Below are 19289 nucleotides of genomic sequence, written 5' to 3' on the forward strand. Positions count from 1 at the left end.
CGCCTTCACGCCATAATAGATGGGAAGTGATGCTTTCCGAAATAAAAAGAGAAGCCGAAATATATCTGAAGGCAATGCAAAATGTAACAGAGCTTCACATAGTAACCCTATCAGACCGTACATAGTAGAGAAAAAAATAGAATAAAAAAAAAGGAGTTGGATATAAATCAGACATGTGAATGTTTATGTTAGCATGTGGCGACTTAAAGAGCCCACCTCTGTTTATGCTTCCCCACACACACACACCCTCTCAACAGTTGATGAATAAAATACCAAAGTCAGGCAGAATATATCAAACTCAAGGTCAGGAACCTAAAACTGTGTTCATTTCAAAAGTAATGGGCTTAGGGTGCTATCTAGCGGTCTTCAAAAAAAAACATTCCAGCTTAAAATGCGTACATGCATCGCTCGTCCTCTGATTACAATCTCTAGTGATGCAAGGATGGGACACCTGGCTGTAAGAGACATTCTTAGAGAATGTATATATAGGACACCTGTCCGGAAAGTATTAAATGTCCCATAATATCAGTAAGAAAAGCTCAATCCCATAGCCAGTCTTTATTCTGGAGTAGCAAGCACTCACTGGGCAGTTCATTGTTTTCTAAAACACACTACTTCAAATTCCAAAATCTTGCGAGTGCATTTCCTTTGGAAAGCCAACGCTCACTACAATGAAGGGGTAACTCACCATCTTCCTCCGTTTCTTCTGGGAAAAAGCTCACAAAATCGTCGTCGATTCAGAGCTTGTATTTAGTTGATACGGCGGGTTACAGGCTCAAGAACAAAAGACAAGTCCTTCGCACAAAGAGCTCCATGATGGATAATACAATGATACTTAAAATCTTTTCTTCCCAAATAATTTTCAAGCAATGTAAACAAACCTTTTATCCTGCCATCCATGCAAGGTGCTCCATGTGTGCAAACACTGTCTAATTTTGTCCACTCTACTCTGTTAACTTCAATTACATTTTAAAATTTTTTTTAAATGTCCTCACCTGTAATTAAAACTAGTTGGCGCAAATCAAGAAGTTCTTCTGCAATATCAAAGTTATCGTTCGTGTAACGCACAAATATGCTTAATTGCTCATTGTCTGTGAGGTCACAGCTTCCAAAGTTAATGAAAAGTATTTGCAGTATTGTAATCCAGAGACAATTTGTGTGCCAACATCCTGGCCCATATCATCTATATGATGCATGATGTTATTTCTAGACAAATGTATTTTATCAACCATATTTTTGACATTTATAACACCGACGTTTTGGGCTATTTTTTTATTATCTCCTCGACATTAAAGTAGGGTTTTTTCTTGCAGGCTAACAATAAAGAAAGCTCATAAGAAGCCTTCACCATAGTTTCCATTTTGTCATTTCTTTTCTGAAACAAGGATTGTTGGTTGGCTAAAGATGTCTTTTTTTGATCTGACAGGACATTTACTGTTGGAATCGCTATGTAGTTGTTTGAAATGACTGTCCAAGTTAAACTTTTTTGCCTCTGCTATACAAGTTCCACTTATCAAACAAAGAAGCTTAGAAGTATTTTGATGCATAAACAAAAATTGTTCTTCTCAGACAGTTTTAAAATCACTTATTGCAATATCCTCTTCATATTTTCTTTTTAATGTCGAAGGTTTACTCACGGACATAGTGAAAATAAAATTTTGAAAATGATGCTGGACATAAAAATATAAAAACAGTTTAAGAAAAAGGCTTATCATCTTGCTCGGCAGTTTAAAATCAACTGAGCCAGACAGCTAGAGGCGTATTTGCTGATGTTAGCACTGCCAAAGAATGTTATGTTCTTTGACACTGAAAATATAAGCACCGATTCTGGTATTCTGATTTGTCGATGATGCTATGGAATCACCAAGGTTTAGCACATGATCTCATTTTTGGCACATTCCCCCCCTCTGACTGTAGGGGGGGAATTGGTGGGGTAAAGGTATTCTTGCTTAGCGTCATTGAAATCAAAGAATGTGTATGTTCCGTGATTGAAATCTCACTTTTGCTGAAAATTTATGTTTTTTTACATATTCTCTACACGATAAACTTTTCTCTGATTCAATTAATTAAATATATTTAAAATAATTGTATCTTTCTTTCTTCTTTTTTTTTTCCCTGAGACTTTTTTATTTCAGTAAGATTGTAAAAAAATTCTTATTTATTATTATTTTTTAATAAGTCTTCTCATGCCACTTTCAAAACTCCACTGTGCCATGGGTTGGCCATCCCTGGTCCAGACATTGCTGCATGAGCCATTTCCCTAGCTGCTGTGTGTTGATAGTCATGTAGTGATGAAAGCAAGTTGTCATAAATAATAATGAGTCTGACTCATATATAATTGGACTCCTAGCTGGTGGCTACTTATATATATGATTGCAAACAACATAATATACGTTGATGATATATGATAGTTTTACTTTACTTGAAACTCTTAACAGATTTTTTGAAAAAATATAGAATTACTTTAACATGTTGACTGCCCAATACGAGGTAATTCATATTAGCTCTCTTCTTCAGGATGCCCAATACGAGTTATCTCGTAGTTTCTTCACTTGCCACTTTTGTGCCGCTACAAGTTACTTACTCGCTTAGTGCTTGTTTTTGCTGTACCGACTCGCTTAGTGCTTGTTTTTGCTGTACCGAGGCAACAAGTCGAAGCATGTCTGTACAAATCAACTCATAGTGGGCTTCTGGGAAGAGCTTTGTCTAACAAAAGCCGAATTCGTAAGACCCTTTTTCCTACCCCCCCCCAAAAAAAAAATCCTGTAAACTTTTTAATGATTGTTACAAATCATAATTAGTATTTTTAATAATATAATATGATTAAATTGATTTGGCTTTTCGGACTGGAATCCGAAAAGTACCGTGGCAGTCAACGTGTCAGTAAGAGTTTAATCTTAAGTAATAGTAGATATTAAGGCTATTTCTATTTAAATTAGATGTGATATTTATTTATATCAAGCCTTAGAAGAGAATGGTTTTTATAACAGTATTTCATTTGCAGAACTTCAAAAATCTTGAAATGCATTCAAGTTGCCAAAAAATGCACTTTTTATTCTCTTGTACGATGACAAAGCACCAGAGCAAATAGCAAATTCAAGAACATCTATTGCTTTACTTCTTTTTGATGCTGGAATGCACAGTAGTTATATTCAGCTGTAATTCAAAAACTAGCAAGCATTGTTACTAATATTTAAATTTTGTGGGGATATATGTAAATCTTCTGTGGAAAGGCACAACTAGAGTGCCAAGTGATTATGGCCACAAATATCAATTGCAAATAAAAATGGAATTAAAACTGCTGCGACTGCCAAGTTCTTTAGATAATACGCAATCAAAATTCTTATTCAATATGGATCTAAGCACGCATCGACACTGCTCCGGTTTTTCCTTGTGCTATTATTTCAATTCGCTCCACCCTTTTCTTTTTGAAAGGGGGGGGGGGAATGTGTAAGATAAAAATATGAAAGCAAACTTCTAAATTTAATTTACTATAACCTCTTTTATTTTTTATTTCATTTGGGAACTTCATCTATCTGTCCTAAAAATAACACTTAAGTCTAAACTGTGTCATTCAAATTAATCATGCGATCTTACATAACCCTTAATGCAGATGCCTCTTGACCAATCACCAAATTGCAAACCAAAACTTTTCTCTTCACGTGCTTCCATCTTGCATAACTACGCACTTCAGCTTTTACTCTCTACTATGCTAACATATAATTTTGCTGGCTTGCTTTCTATCTCAACAATAGAAGGGGAAAAAAAAAAAAAAAAAAAAAAAAAAAAAAGGTCACTGTAACATCAAAATATGATGTGCCAACAAGTATGAAAATGATTTACGGCGTCATCAAAAGTGGTACTGAAGTGTGATTAATTTCTTCGGTTCTAAATTTATTCTTCAAAGTTGTCCAGAAAACTTCTGAATGATGTTAATGTTACATGATAAAACGTTTTTTGAGTTTCTCTCCAAGTGCATCATTAAAAATAACTCGCTCAATAATTGGTTATATTTTTGAAATCTGAAAGTGTGGTGTTTTCTTACAAAATTGATTTTAATTCGATGGGGGGGGGGAATGTGGCACTGTGTTACAAAAATATCAAATCAAAATGGATAAGTTTCCTAAGATTTTATTCAGGGAAGATTTTTTAATTTTATTGTTATTAGTAGTTATAAGTTTTGTCAAAAAATGTTCAATTAATGTTAAAAATTTTGGATTTATTTTGTTGAAGAGGTAAGAATTTTGAAATTATTTTGTAATTAAGATTATTGTTTAAAAAATTGAATATTAAGAATTTTATAATTATTTTGAGAATGATGTCTATATGAAATGTAAATGAAATAATTATTAAATGGGAGAATGTTAAATATTGCTAAAATTAATATACAAATATCAGAGACTAATCAGAAAATTGAATAATGGTAATAAAATTTATATCAGAATGTAATTATGAGTAAAATGTATTAAAATTTGTTTGGAATTATGGTAAATGAATGTTATAATTATCAATAACTGTATGTTAAAAATGAAGTATGAGGAAGTATTGGTTTAGAAACAGAGGCTTGTTTTACCTCTGCATAATTGTTCCTTTAACCCTCTTCATGTTATATAATATAAGCTTTTGAAGGCTCCCTTTTATTTATTATACAGAATTTTTATTTTTTCATATAATGGAGTTTTTATAGATGTATATATAATGGAATGCTGTCGCGCAGTTCTCACCACTCATGAAAATTTAATACATAAATTTGTTTAAAGTGGATTTGCCGAAATAGATGGATGTGTGTACTGAAAGAAAGCTGTGGGGTCTTCTAGTTTGCATAATATAAGAAAATTGTAATAAAAGTAGTAAAAGTAAAAACCATAATTTCCACAGTGCTATTCCAAATGATGAAAGTATTACATATAAATGTGAAAATTAGTTTGGTGTTAAAGATTTATGATTATTCGTAATAATTTGTGAGTATATAAAATTTTTACAATTGTGATCTGGTATGCAAAAATGTTTGGAACTCCTTCCCTGAAGTACCAAAATTATGATGTGAATGTTCCAGAAAAAAGAACTTTCTACAGATTGGACTCAAATCATCATCATCATCATCATTATATATATATATATATATATAATTAACAAGCTAGGTAGTTAGTACAATACTGAAAGACCAATTTGGTCTAAATAATTTTTTGCGCAATATGCTGCAAAATTAAGGAAACGAGAAATTGTACAAAGCTCACCAAAAGGGTTGCCAGGAGCTGTGGCTCCAAGAAAAAGTTCAACACATTTTTTAAAAAAAAAAACAATGTCATTGAAAGGTGAAAAATTATGCTGCACGCAAAATAGAATGTAAAATATATTAAACACAGTAAAATACTAATCGTTGGAAACAGATAATGGCAAAAAATACAGTAAAATACCTATCGATATGATAAGTGAAATGTTAAAACATATAAAATCCAATCGATGGAACAAGTTAAAACATAAAACAAAGAAAAACATATAAAAATATAAAGCGGAAAATGGTAAATTAGCTCAATTCGAAATCTAACCTGGCTTTTCAAGGGAAATTTTTAGTTAAACGTCGAACCATGCTAACTCCATTACGCGTTTTACCGAAACAGACAATTGAAACTTTTGCGTTACAAAATTTTTAATTAATTAGATGAATTGTCTTAAAAAATTTTTCTATTCTCAATTCTCTGTTCCAATTTCCCGACGCGTCCGCACATAAAGACACATTAAGGTGTTAAAAGATGTAAATGCAATTCCGATGTACAGCAATAATTAAGATAAAAATAAATAGCAGTCTGCTATTAGTCAAAATATACAATAACTTACGGGCTGGACCTGCAAGCTTAAAGAATTATACCTTTATAAATTTTAGAAATCTGAAAATAAATTTAAATGAAAACAAAGACAGTGGTTCTTCCTAAGACCAAGAAAAAAATTTTTAGTAAAAGAAACATAAAAAACAGACCTGTAGATATGCAGAGTTTTCCATCGTGAAACAAAGTTGAAAAGGGGTTGTAATTCCCCTCTGTGTCCTTCAATGCTCTCCCACTCGTCCTGTGACGTAAGTAGGGGGGAACAATGTCACTGGGCAACAGCCAATGTGATTAGACTGTCCGTTGGCTGTATTCAAAGGGGTATATTCAAAGTATTCAAAGGGGGGTCGGAAAGACGTGGAAAGATTTCAAAATGGCGTCAGTCAAGTTGTTTGAAGGGGAAAAAAAACGTTTCTAAAAGTGAAAATGGCTAATTCAGCTAAAATTACTTAACATAGCCACAAAAGTAAGAGTAAAAAGGAAAAAACAGTCATTTGTTAATAAAAGTCGTAATTCTTCAAGCTAGAGGGCGATCAAGCTACAATGAAAAACGAAAAGGCCCGATTTGTTAATAAAAGTAGTAAAATTGGCCATCAAAGTAATTTAAAACTATTTAAACAATAGTATTAAAAGTATTGTGCCAAAATTTTTGGAGGAAAGAAAAAGTAGTGTCAAGAATTATCTGTACATTTTTACATTAGATTCTCAGAATCAGCCATCCATTTTATACCATCCCATCGGGCTTTAAGCATAAAATATCACTATCTAACTCAAAAAATCTAAAAATTGGTAAGGCTAATGCCAGTTTTTTTAATGTATTTTTAATTATTTTTTGAGGAATTAGGTTGTTTTTCAAAATAGTTACGAAGTATAGTATTTCTTCTTAAAGGTGTTTTGTAGTATTGCAGATGCTTTTTATTCTGAGTAGCTGTGAATAAATTGTGTTAAGGATGACTCTTTTGGAAATATTTGAATTCCAGTTTGTTAATTTTAGTGTTGAAAAATTAAATTCTGTTCTTTTATCTAAACTTTTATAAAATTGCAATTAATAATATGTAAATCAAGGTAGACTACATTATGTTGCTCTGTATTTGTATTATTTAGTTTTAAGCATGTAGGGTAGATATTAGCAACTTCTATTTTGTTGTAGTTGTTAAATGCAATGACATCATCAATATATCAATAGATGTGTTGGTAAAATTTATGTTCTTCTTTACTGAGTGAACGGACAAAGGTCAATTCTTTTGTAAAAAGGAATAATTCACAGACAGAACTTGAAAAATTACCTCCCATTGGAATCCCCTGTATTTGTTTAAAGATGCTATTGTTAAATTGAATAAAATTATTGAAAAGCACGCTTGAGAGAAAAAGTTGCCCCTTTTCGTTACTTATTATTGTAGAAATTTGCAGAAATAAATCTGGAAGAGCAAATAAGCTTGTAAATATTTCTTCAAGTGGTAAAGTAGTATAGAGGTTTTCAAAGTCGTAGCATTGGATATGGTCTATTTTGAGTGAATTTACAGTTTTCAGAACTAGTTCGTTACTTGAAATCATCCAGTTGCAATGCAGATCCTTAAAATCATAGTTATTAATTAGGTATTAGGCGAAGTTTTTGTGCAAAAGGATTATCTATTTCTTTAAGATAACTTTTGGTACTATTAGCTATGAACCTGAATTTTATCGGAGAATGAAATTTTGGTAGTGCATAGAGATTGGCAAACCTGTTGTTATATTTCTGGGGATGTATTTTAAGACTTTTATGTAGTGCGTTAAATTTATTGAGAAGAATCTTAGTGCTGGTAGTAATTTTTTGGTAAGTGCAGGTGTTATTTAATTCATTATGCAGAAGGTTGAAGTGAAACTGTTTTCAAATAACACTAAAATTGTTACCGGCTTTGTCAATCTTTGTGATGATAAAGTTATCTTGCAGTTTTTGAATAAGATCTTCTAGTTGCTTTTTACTGTGCAAAAAGTTGAAATGAGGTGACTTGAAAAGCAAATGTTGAAATTCTTTAATTAGTGCAGCTTTCCATTCAAGAAAAGTTGTAGTAGGTAAATTGGATCTATTACTAGCTAATATGATAAATTTATCAAGATCATTATTGAATTGTTTGAGGCAAAAGTGCTTATTAATACTGAAAGTAGGACGAAATTTGGTGCCAAGTTGCATAAGGGTTCGCAATTCTAAGTCTTCAGTGATATTGAGATCTCCAGTAATAACATGTTGGTGGAAAGGATCGACATATTTATTGTAAACAGGCATTAGGCAATTACATATGCTATTTTCTTTTCTTGTATAATGTGGTGGTTGATAACTAGTTGATCTAAGGTCTTTTCAAATTTAAAACAGGGCTTAATATGAAGTTGTTGGTCAGGAAGCAAGTGTTGATATTTTTTAAATATGCTTGGTATTTTTAGCTGATCGTAAGAAGGGTGCTTGAACTGCATAGTACAAAAAAGTTTTTTGTGAAAAATTTTAAATTCTTTAGTTTAAAATTGCAAAAGTCAATAATCAGATCTTTGACTATTTGGAAACATTGAGAAAGTTGATTTATTATTTTAATCAGATTCCATAAGATAGTATTCTTAAAGGTATGAAGAAGTTGTATGGTATTTTTAGCGAATTCTTTATGTTCAAGGTAGGAATTAAGATTTTTAATAATTAATTTCAGATCTTGTGTTGAAAAAAATTTTTTGTTTTTGGAATCACCTCCTCTCGATCCTCTGGTAGTAATATTGCTAAAAAATCTGAATTGTCCAAATTTAGAGATTTCTGACTGTCTATTGGTGGTATTACTTAGACAGGCATTTAGTCCGTAAGGATACAGTGTCTTTTTTTGAAGTATGTAAATTGATTCCTTAAACAGTCTAAGTTTAAGTAAAGAAAGTAAAGAGGGAGCTAGCCTGCTTTACAGTGTTTTTTGGAAGGAAGACTAACCTATCGTTAATGCGAAAATAAGTTACTACTACTTGCGCGCAATTGTTGCAAAGTAAGTTAATAATAATTTATTTACTAAATAATACTGATTAATTGATTATATTATCTCCTAAGTTTAATTATAGTAGGATTATCTTAAAAGAGTGAATCCATAAGTTATATTTGAAAGATGTTTTGAAGTAACTTGAAAGTCAATTGTTTAAAATGTTTTAATGGGGACTGGAATTAAATCATGAATAACAAAATTTCAATTGTAAAAGGAATAAAGTAAAGGCAAGAATTAAATTAAATGCATGTAATCATTGTCCTTGATCAGAAATTAGTTGACTTTTGAAGGGGAACAAACCAACTCACGTTCAATGAACAATAATTAATACAAACCAACTCCCGTTCAATGAACAATAATTAATAAATAAATACGAAGGTGTTTCGTCTTTACTCGAGCAATAAGGCTAAGCCAAACCGGCAATTCAAGTCAGGCCAAATATTTCCGTGAATAGAAGGGATTATGAACCAAAGCTGATATTCAAAGAATTTATTCCTATTAAGCATTTTAGCCAATTCAATTTTGAGTGAAAAGCAATTTCTGCAGTAAAATTTCGATAAAGCCCGAGTAACCATCCCCCGACACCCTCCTGTTTATGCATTTGAGTTCAAAATTATTTGTAAAAATTAAACACTGGAAATTGTCATTATGAAATAGAATTCAAAGTAGTTGAAATAAACATTAGAAAATTACAAAATATAAGATAAATAATGCATTAATTCTTGCCTTTAATTTATTCCTTTTACAATTGAAATTTTGTTGTTCATGATTTAATTCCAGTCCCCATTAAAACATTTTTAACAATTAACTTTCAAGTTACTTCAAAACATCTTTCAAAATATAACTTACTAGTATGGGTTCACTCTTTTGAGATAATCCTACTATAATTAAACTTAGGAGATAATATAATCAATTAATCAATATTATTTAGTAAATAAAATTCATTATATTATATATATATATATATATATATATATATACATGCAGATAGAATGAATTTAGACGTTGATACTATAGAAATAACAAAGAAGAAAATTAAATGATGATATACTCTAAGAATGTTTTAAATATATTACACTTAATTTTCTTTGATTAAAAAACAATTAAATTATATATTATTCAACTGCCTAATAAAATAAAATTTTTAATAAAGAGGAATAAATGAGAATTTTGTTACGTTGATTATAACTTCAGAAAAATTGGTTTTTGCACATGGTCAATTATAGCTAATAAAATGTAATGCAGAATTTCTTATTATAGACTTTTCTGTTTATTGGAATAACAAATTAGATTTTGTTTACAAACAATCAACCAGTGATACTTTATTTAATGTTTATTGCTAGTTAAAACTTGAAATTGCAGATTAGTTGCCACATCAGATTTCTTTTTAAGTATTAATTTACAGCAACATATTTTTTTAAAGCAAAGCAGTTTGAAAATAAAATATGTTAATGAAATCTGCTACTTTATAAGTTCAGCCAAAAGAGAATTTTACAAATGCATCGCCTAGAATTTCTGGTGTCACATATTTTAAAATTATATCTTGTCTTATCCATCTTAAATTGAACCAAGTGTGGCTGAGTAATCAGTAATCTCATTCCTGAATATTCCAAATTAGAATAATACAGTATGGTAAAAAGTAAAAAATCCAGACATCTAGTATGTGGAATGATCGAACATCCAGACAGCAAATTTTTCCTTTACGAAAGCTAGCAATGGAGAATTTAACATTCAAGAAAAAAAAGGCATGCCCCAGAAATGATTATGCTCCAGACTGAGATTTCTGTATATCACTTTCAGACACCTGCATGGTAGGGAGTCGCACCATGGCCAAATAACAATATATTGATTTGTGTCTTTTGGCCCTTGAATGGTTGGGACGGGTGCAGTATTTTTGTGTCTGTTCTAAACAGTATTTGAAGCTTCAAGATGTATTTGTTTCATACTGTTCCCACCCCCTCCATAGCAGGGAACATGGAAATAATTTGATTCCAAAGAACTTCACTGCAATTAACATAGCAGATTTGTACTCTTCCTTAACTTTCTAGTTTGATCCAACTTACTACTTTTCCAGGCTATTACTGCTATCAAAACTAAAGTCTGAATTTTTGATACGCTGAAAAGAGTTTCTAAATCTGGAACTGTAGCAGACCGGAAGTATGTTTCATTGTTAATCAAGTAAAAAGTTGAAATGCTGCCCAGCAAAAAGGTAAAGGCATGACCCTTCTCAAAATTATCTGAGAAATACGGCATCGGCAAGTCAACAGTACACTCACACAGGAACACACATACAAAAAAAAAAAAAAGGAATTTCTGTAATCTTCTGTGGATTCTGACACCCCACTCACAAGGAATATCAGTTGTTTGTTATGCTTAAAAGTGGTGACTGAATGGGTGAGACTGCATTGCACCAAGTGTGTGCCAATCACATGTCCAATGCTAATGGCTCAAACTTAAATATTTCATGAGGTACACATGAAATTAAGTACACATATTTATATTTGAGAGGCTGATGAATCAAATTAAAAAATTGCCATTGTATAAGGCAGTTAAAAATTTCAGCTGATACTAAAGTATATGAACAATCTCCAAATTGAATTCATTAATAGCGAAAATCTATTTCTAGAACAAATTTATAATTGCTGACTAAAATGATGTTTTCTGCAGAATAGGTTCTGAAGTGACGTCAAAGATTCCAAAGCAAGGCTAAGAAGGCTGTTTTTTGACATGTGCATATTATTCAGGAATGCACAGATATATAAATGTTTTATAATCAGAAAAAATACACTCGGGCATTTAAACTAATGAAGATTTTCCCTGTCATCTAACATTCAAATAAAAGATCATGGATGATACAAACATCAATAAATGATTGGTTTTGAAAGTATTTTATACTCAAGTCTCAACAACATTTAAAATGAGTTGGTTTATCAGATGATACAAAAATTCTCCTGATTATAGACATTTGTTTGGCTCATACATTACTTAAATTTTAGTAAAAGGTAATGTTTCAGTCTTCTTTGCTCCAAATTTTATATCCATCTGTGAGGCTAATGGATATCAGAGTGCTGCAAATTGAAATGCAGATAGATATAAAGTAGCCATTTTAAAAAATCTGCTAAATTTTCTGAACAGTGACAAGACCATTTAGGAATTTTTGAAATATTTTTATCAAAAGTCTGTTATGTTGATTAATATAAGGTTATGGAAAGATGCATCTGTAGATATTTTTAAAAATGCTTGGTGTAATTTTTGGCCAGTTACCATATTTCCCTGTTGATGATTATAAAAGAGTTCCATTGTAATGATAATGCTGGAATCATCAATTAACTAATAAATAGTAAAATTTATAGTATGTTTTTAAATCCAGAAAATAACAGTATTGATAGTGCAAAAAATGACAAAGAGGTTGTTGGTTTAGTGGGAATTCATGACATGGCGATTACAGGACTTCATAATTGGAACTTCATAATTAAATATGAGATTATGTCTATCTCTGAAATTAAGGTGAAAGTATTATTAATTTTATATTCTATGCATGTTATCTTGCTAGATTTAAACTGATTGTTTGAAATCTGAAACTGCAGAAATCCCAACCATTCCGATTATCAAACTTTGAATTCAACTTGTGATAGAAATTTTATGTACCTTAGAATTTTAATAATGTATCACTTACTGGCATATAATCGGTTAATTTTCGTTCTATTTGCATTGATCTAATAATTGTTCTTAGTTTATTATTCATGTTTATGTGTATTTAATGTGCAATTTCATTTCTTTCAGAAACAAAAAAATCGACAATCAGAACTTCAGACTTCCTTGAAAGGAATCGAAATTCTTTTGGAACGTATACACAGCGTGATAAATGGTGTGAGACTATGCTCTTGATGTTCCTTTTTCATATGTAATTTTCATGTGCCAATTCAGGTGCTTTTATTCTGTCTTACATTCATAGCATCAGTTCCTGGAGCTTAGTATACCTGGTCTTTGGCTGGGTAGAGTCATGTGGTGCAGCTACAAATATAAAAGAAACACTGAAGTGTGATGCCATACAGAATTGTATATAAATGAAAATATTTCTGAAGAAAGTTCAAATGCTCTCACTTATTTATTTAAATCGCACTGTCCATTATGCAGGTCTGCGTGTTTTCCTGAGACATTAACTACTCTTCAAAAGTACCTGTTGACATTTTGTATATATATACATGATATCATATGTGTAAAGGTTTATGCGTTTAGGCTGTTGATGAATTTTGATTTTCCATTCCCATGCATGTTTGAAAGATTTTTCTATTAACTGTGATGATTTTTTTCCCCTTTCCTGTATAATTAATGAACTATTTAAAGCTAAAGCTACTGGAAATATAGCTGTTCACATTGTGATCATGTATGAAATCTTAAATTTATTTTATTTTAAATTCATACATTATTCCCAAATAAAAAAGTGAATATTATTATAAAATGAATTTGGCATTACTAAAATTTTCTCACATATATAAAAAGTATGAATTTTTCTTAATTTGCATGATGTATATAATGTGATTGACATGCAGATATATGTTTTAATTTTCAATAAATAAAATTATGATTTTCCTTCCCATAAAATGAATTTCATGATACACATATTAAATGTTATTATTTGTATGATATTGTTTTGTTTTATAATTCTAGCATGTGGTTTGAATATGTGTAGTATAACTGTATATTATAATTCTTTAGGTAATATATATCTAAACTCTTATGCCAGCTTTTTGAAGCTATCTCATTTCTATACCTTCAGAATTTCACATAGAATTCTGTGACTTCTGCAGTTGGTGCTACCATTTTTAGATTTAATAGCTTAATCTAAAAATTGTAGAGTTTTATTTTCCATTGTAAATAAGCACAGTGTAAATATATATATATATGTAGAATAAGGGAGGGAGGGAGAGATCTGAATCTTGAAAATGTATAAAAGAGTAATTGCTGAAAAATTCATTGTTAGCTTCTATATTTTATAGTTATGTTTAATTGAAGTAGCAGATATATGAAATTTATTTACATGGTTTGTACACTTCTAAAAAGTATTTTAGGAAAAGCCATCTTCATGAAAAATGTGTAATGAGAACTTTTACATATTAAACCTCATACAAGTCATGGAAGTACAGTGTATATTAATTCATGTTTTTTTCCCCCTTTATTGATAATAAGATAGTATATATTGTGTGACTTTTCATTAAATGTATTTAAGCATTATGTCTAAAGGTTGGGGGGGGGGAATTGCCTTTCAACTGAACTATATTTACATGAAATGCTGCTCTGATTCTTTTCAGACTTGATTATAATTCTTTGTATGTGTTTTTGCTTTCAGCCAAATATTTTTGAGAAAAAACACTTTTTGAATTATCTAGGTTCAGAGTTTTTGCCCATTTTGATAAATTTAAAACTCGATTTACTTAATTCTAAATAGATTTTATTCACTTTGCTCTAAATTTATAAAATGCATTGATTATATAGATTATATAAAACCTAAGATTTAAAATTGCTACATAGTTCAGCAGTGAACAATATGTGCAGTGTGTTGTCATCCAACAGCCATTATAGTCTGGCAATTTATGATTGTTTTTAATCCTTCAAATACAGCTAAACAATGCATATTCATTTTAAATTGATTTTATTCACATTATCAGTTTTATTCACTTCACAATAGCCCACCAGCGGCCGAGCGGTAAAGACGCTGAACACTGGTAGTTCGGTCCGAGTTTCGAATCCCGCGAACGGGCTGGCTGCATGGGCGTTTTCGTGGTTTTCCCCGTGTGTAACATGTATACGAGCCAGTTTTCCATAGAAAGTCCTCCACAAAGGCATCCTTCCCTTTAGGCAGATAGCCCTCGTGTGCTTTGCCGTAATTCAGTAATCTAATCCAATCCAATCCAAATCACCATAAATTTGTAAAATATATTGTTCACATTTTAAAGCATTTATCATTTTTATATTGAAGTTTCAAACTTTTATTATCATTTTCAGATTATGAGAAAGGAATTTAATTCATAAGATTGTAAGGTGTTAAGAGTCAATTTAGGTTTTAACTGATTCTTCAAACTATCCCTTATTTACCTTTCTATGCACAGCATAATGTTTTCCTCACCATTGAAAACTATTGCAAGTACATACACAAAAATGTCATGGAATGCAGTATTCTTCCCAAAGTTGTGGGTTGAAATCTGGCTTTCAGACTAGTTCTGCTTCTTGGAAAAGTTTCTTAAAGACCAGTAGATTTCTGTCACTATAACTGAATGAACTGACTGAAATTAAGTTAGTTTCATGGTTAATGTTTTTCTATAAGCAAAATAATAATTTTAATGACCAGTAGATTTTTTATTTTAAAATAAATGAAATATTTAATGCCCAGGCAAACCAATTATATTTTAATTACTTTAATTAAAATATAATTGGCTCTTTTCTATCAAAAATTATCTCCATTAAATACCATTACATGTTATAATCAGGGGTGATTGTGGATTGGATATAGCCGGAATTTCAAATTTTTTTCTTGCTGAAATGTGAAATGTAGACTCTTAATAAATGAATAATTATCATTCTTAATTTTTTAAACAAATGTATCATTAAATTTTAGACCCTTGTCTTGCAGCTAAGCAGAAGAAATTGATATTCTAAACTTCAGGACTGAAGTATTCATGCTAAGGAAAGGTAGAAAACAAAAAATACCTTCCCTGCGTTGGCAGAGTTGATTAAATTTGATTTATCTTTCTTCTGTGGATCCAGTGTGTAAAATGGATTTAAGTATTTAGCTGATATTTTGATAGAATATCTTTGAACATTTATAACCTAGATGCTAGAAGATTTTGAAACATTTAATCTTAGTAAACAAAAGTACATATGAATGGTTTTGGGTGATAGAATCCCTCTTGCATAATTCATTCAATAGCTCAAGAGGTTGCCAAAATTCTTAGCATTGTATAAACTGTTCTCTTTCTGCTAGGTGTTCCATATCTCCAATATATACATATTACAGGTTATACTGTTGCTGTCCTTAATATGCATGCTACAGATTCTAATCTAATACTTTAAAGATTAAATGAAAAGTCACTGTTTACAGAAAATTGTCTTGCTGATCATACTACAATTGTTAGCAAAGAAAAATATAAATGTGGAAATTCCCAGAACTTGAGCCTTTCCCCAAAACAAGCTAAATTTAGCTATTATTATTTAAATTGTTGAGAAACAAAAAAGTTAAATTAACTTTGTGAAACAATGTATTGAAACATAAATGAGCTTGAAATAAATTTATAAAATGTATTGTAATGTCTTAAAAGTAATACATGTGTGTATGTATATTGAATTAATATTCTGAATTATTTGAGATTATATCAGGTTTTTATATTCTACTGTAGTTTTCAGGATTTTTTAAAATGATTTTTTGATAAATTTTTAACCAATTTTTATTTAAAATAGGTTAAAAATGGAGCTTGCATTCTTGTTTAAAGTGTATTTTTTTTATTTTTACATAAATAAAATCGAGTTATTTAGATTTAGTTGGCCATTTAGAAATAAGCATGTTGTTACAATAGCATTGTAAAGAAAACTATACTGTCAGTGTTAATGAAAAGTAAATTGTATCTTAATTATGAATAAGATTGAAATATGAAGAAAAGAATTGTTCCCCTGTAGACATTTAAATCATCTATATACATTGTTTTAGCAGCAATGATTATAAAATTGGACATATCTGTAATTAATATTTTGTGAAGAAAATTATGCTGTACCCAATGTAGGCACAAATTGCAAGGAAGGAAAAGTGAAATATACAAACAGACTGCAGTAGTTAGAAATCTCTTTTAAAAGAAAAACTTGCTAATTGCATATGCTTAAGTAATTTTATTTTATCCTTGATTATTAAGTAAAACACACATGGCATTTAATCAAAAATGAAATAAATTTTAAAATTTTAAATGATAAAGACAGTAGTGTTTAAAAATACAGTAAATATGCAAAATTTAGATAAAGTTTCATATAAAATTCTAAAAAATTCTTGAATTTATATGGAGTGTACAAACCATGTTTAAAAATGTAACTTTTTTTTTTTTCAATGCACATTGAATTTTGTTATAAATTATAATAAATTGGAAATTATGTATGTGATCAATTTTGTCAATATTTTTGTAATTTGATTTTATGTTATTTAGCTGCACCGCATAGATATTCTATCATTGCACGGTGATCCAAGAGATTCTGTAAAATAATTATGGTTACTTCTAATTGTAATTCTTCCATGAAGTTAATTAAATTACAAATATTTTTTATAATTCTTTTCCCATTGATTGTAACTGGCTCTGTAAAGTAGTTTCCTTAATAAATTATCATCGCAAGTTATTACTATAAATGCAGATGTTGATTCAAGTAGCAGTGTACAGGTATAATGCCTAAATTAATGTTGTTTGTTTTGTTAGAACATTAAAATCCCCCCTTTAAAGGAAATTAAATAAGAGAAAGAAGTACTCAATCGCTTGCTGCTTGAAGCATGAAATACAATGGAATCCCGCTATAAGTAATTCCAAGGACCAAAAGTTTGGTTTGCTATATCCTGTCTGATTAAGTAAAATAAAATAGATCATCTCACAAACTAATGTTAAAATTGATTAAGGTACAAAAAAAGAGTGATTAGCATTGTGACATCTCCCAAAAGATGTTAATAGTAACCATACTATAAAAAGTTAAATTCAGTTATTATGTGTAATTACTAAATTTCTTTTTTGTTGTTTTCCAAATTCGCCATACGTTTAGAATTTTGCATGGAAAATTACTTAGCATAAAAGTCAAGGTTTGGAGTCATCCTTCCAGTTCCACATTTTTTTCTAAAATAAGCATTTACAATAATAAATAAATATCAGCCATGAAAAGAGTGAACTGTCTTACAGCTCAATCAAGGAACTTGAATCTAATCACAGAATTGATTCATGCTTGTTGCCTTACTAAATGAATAATACAAGATACAATCAGATCTCCTAAGATATATTTATTACATGTCCTGGTTCCCTAAGAATTGAGTGCTCTACTTGTGACACATAGCATTTTCCTTAGAACACAGAAAAGCATGGAGGTGAAGATAAAAGAAAAGTAAACAAAAGGTGTTTTTTTTGTTTTTCTAATGGATTTAAGAATTAGTAATTTTTCAGTTGAAAGTTGCAGAAATTTCAGAAAAAATTTGAAAAACATTAAAAAATTTTCAGTCTAAGGTATCCACAAAGTTTGTTATATCCAATTTTTATACATTTGAAAGTAGTTTGCTATATAAAATAATTTTAACTGTCTATAAAATTGGATGGAACTAAAAAAAAAAATCTGATTTTTATAAGCTAGGTTTGCTATAATGGGGTTTGATTGTAACTATGTTAGGGTAAAACGGTATTTTTTTAATTAAATTTCTTTATGCTTTGTGAATTGTTACTGTAAAATATAAAGTTGGTACATTATTTCAAGTCATTTACTGGTAGATGAAAGAGAAAGATCATCGATTCAAAAAAAAAAAAAAAAAAAAAAAACTTACATATAGAACTATTAATTTTAAATACAAAAAGGAAAAAAAAAAAAAAAAGCAGAAAGAAAGAAAGAACCCCCCCCCTTCCTTTCAGAATCCCTTGGATACAGAAGGAAACCGTAAATCAGTTTTTCCAAGAATGTGGTTAAACATATACATTACGAATATCTATCATTCAGCTTTACTATTATTTTCATTATACATTAATGTATGCTAATGTGCATGGATTTTTGTCATGAAGATGTTTTTAGTAAAATATATAAAATGTGCATACTGTCTTGAATAACTTTTTTATAGTTTCTAAATACATATAGATAGTAAATTATGCAACTATTCAGAAAGGTGCCTCTTAAAAAATCTTGAAAATCATATTGAAAAATTCTGAAATTTTTATGTAATAGTTATTATCAGATGCTCTATTTTTAAGAATTTATAATTTTCATTTTAGTCTGTTTATGTCTACGCACATAATTTATCTGTCTGCTGCAAAGTTCATTTTCAGTCATTATATTTCATTCTTTGTAATTAACTTTCAAGATCATAAAAATGTAAATTTTTCCAAGTTTAAATTTCTATTTTTGCTTCTATCTCTTGAATGTTGAAATAAATATCTAATTGCTGTTTGTAATATTCTCTAAGCTCATTCGATTACTGCCTTATTCAACATATCAAGTGATTCAATTTAAAATTTTGTAATTTTTGTAATGTTTCAAATAAATTAAATCTTGATATCATTTGTATGTGTTTTATTGTATGTCTGGATATTCACTGCAAATAGACAAAAAAAAAAAAAAAAAAAAAAAATCTTTTAGACATTTTTCTCAATTTCTGTAGAATCCCACTAATATGCATTGGTAATTCTGATTTGCTAGATGTTTGCTAAGTCCGGCATTATAGGCAGTTTTATTGAATTTGTTAAACCTGTATCGGAGCTATTGACGC

General features: G+C 29.9%; 1 protein-coding gene across 3 annotated transcripts in view; it reads left to right on the plus strand.

Moving 5' to 3' along the window:
- Nucleotides 1-18589, plus strand: part of LOC118185475 (PHD finger protein 21A-like) — a 132591-nt gene extending 114002 nt beyond the window's left edge. For all 3 annotated transcript variants that reach the window (XM_085806561.1, XM_085806560.1, XM_085806559.1), the window contains one exon: nt 12593-18589. In XM_085806561.1, the coding sequence (XP_085662687.1) occupies nt 12593-12697 (105 nt within the window). In that variant the 3' untranslated portion in view covers nt 12698-18589. The remainder of the gene's footprint in view (nt 1-12592) is intronic.
- Nucleotides 18590-19289: the final 700 nt, after the last annotated feature.

Source organism: Stegodyphus dumicola, chromosome 12 (genome assembly GCF_044657685.1).
Source record: "Stegodyphus dumicola isolate Sdum_Otavi_A_Nest chromosome 12, ASM4465768v1".
Lineage (NCBI taxonomy): Eukaryota > Metazoa > Arthropoda > Arachnida > Araneae > Eresidae > Stegodyphus > Stegodyphus dumicola.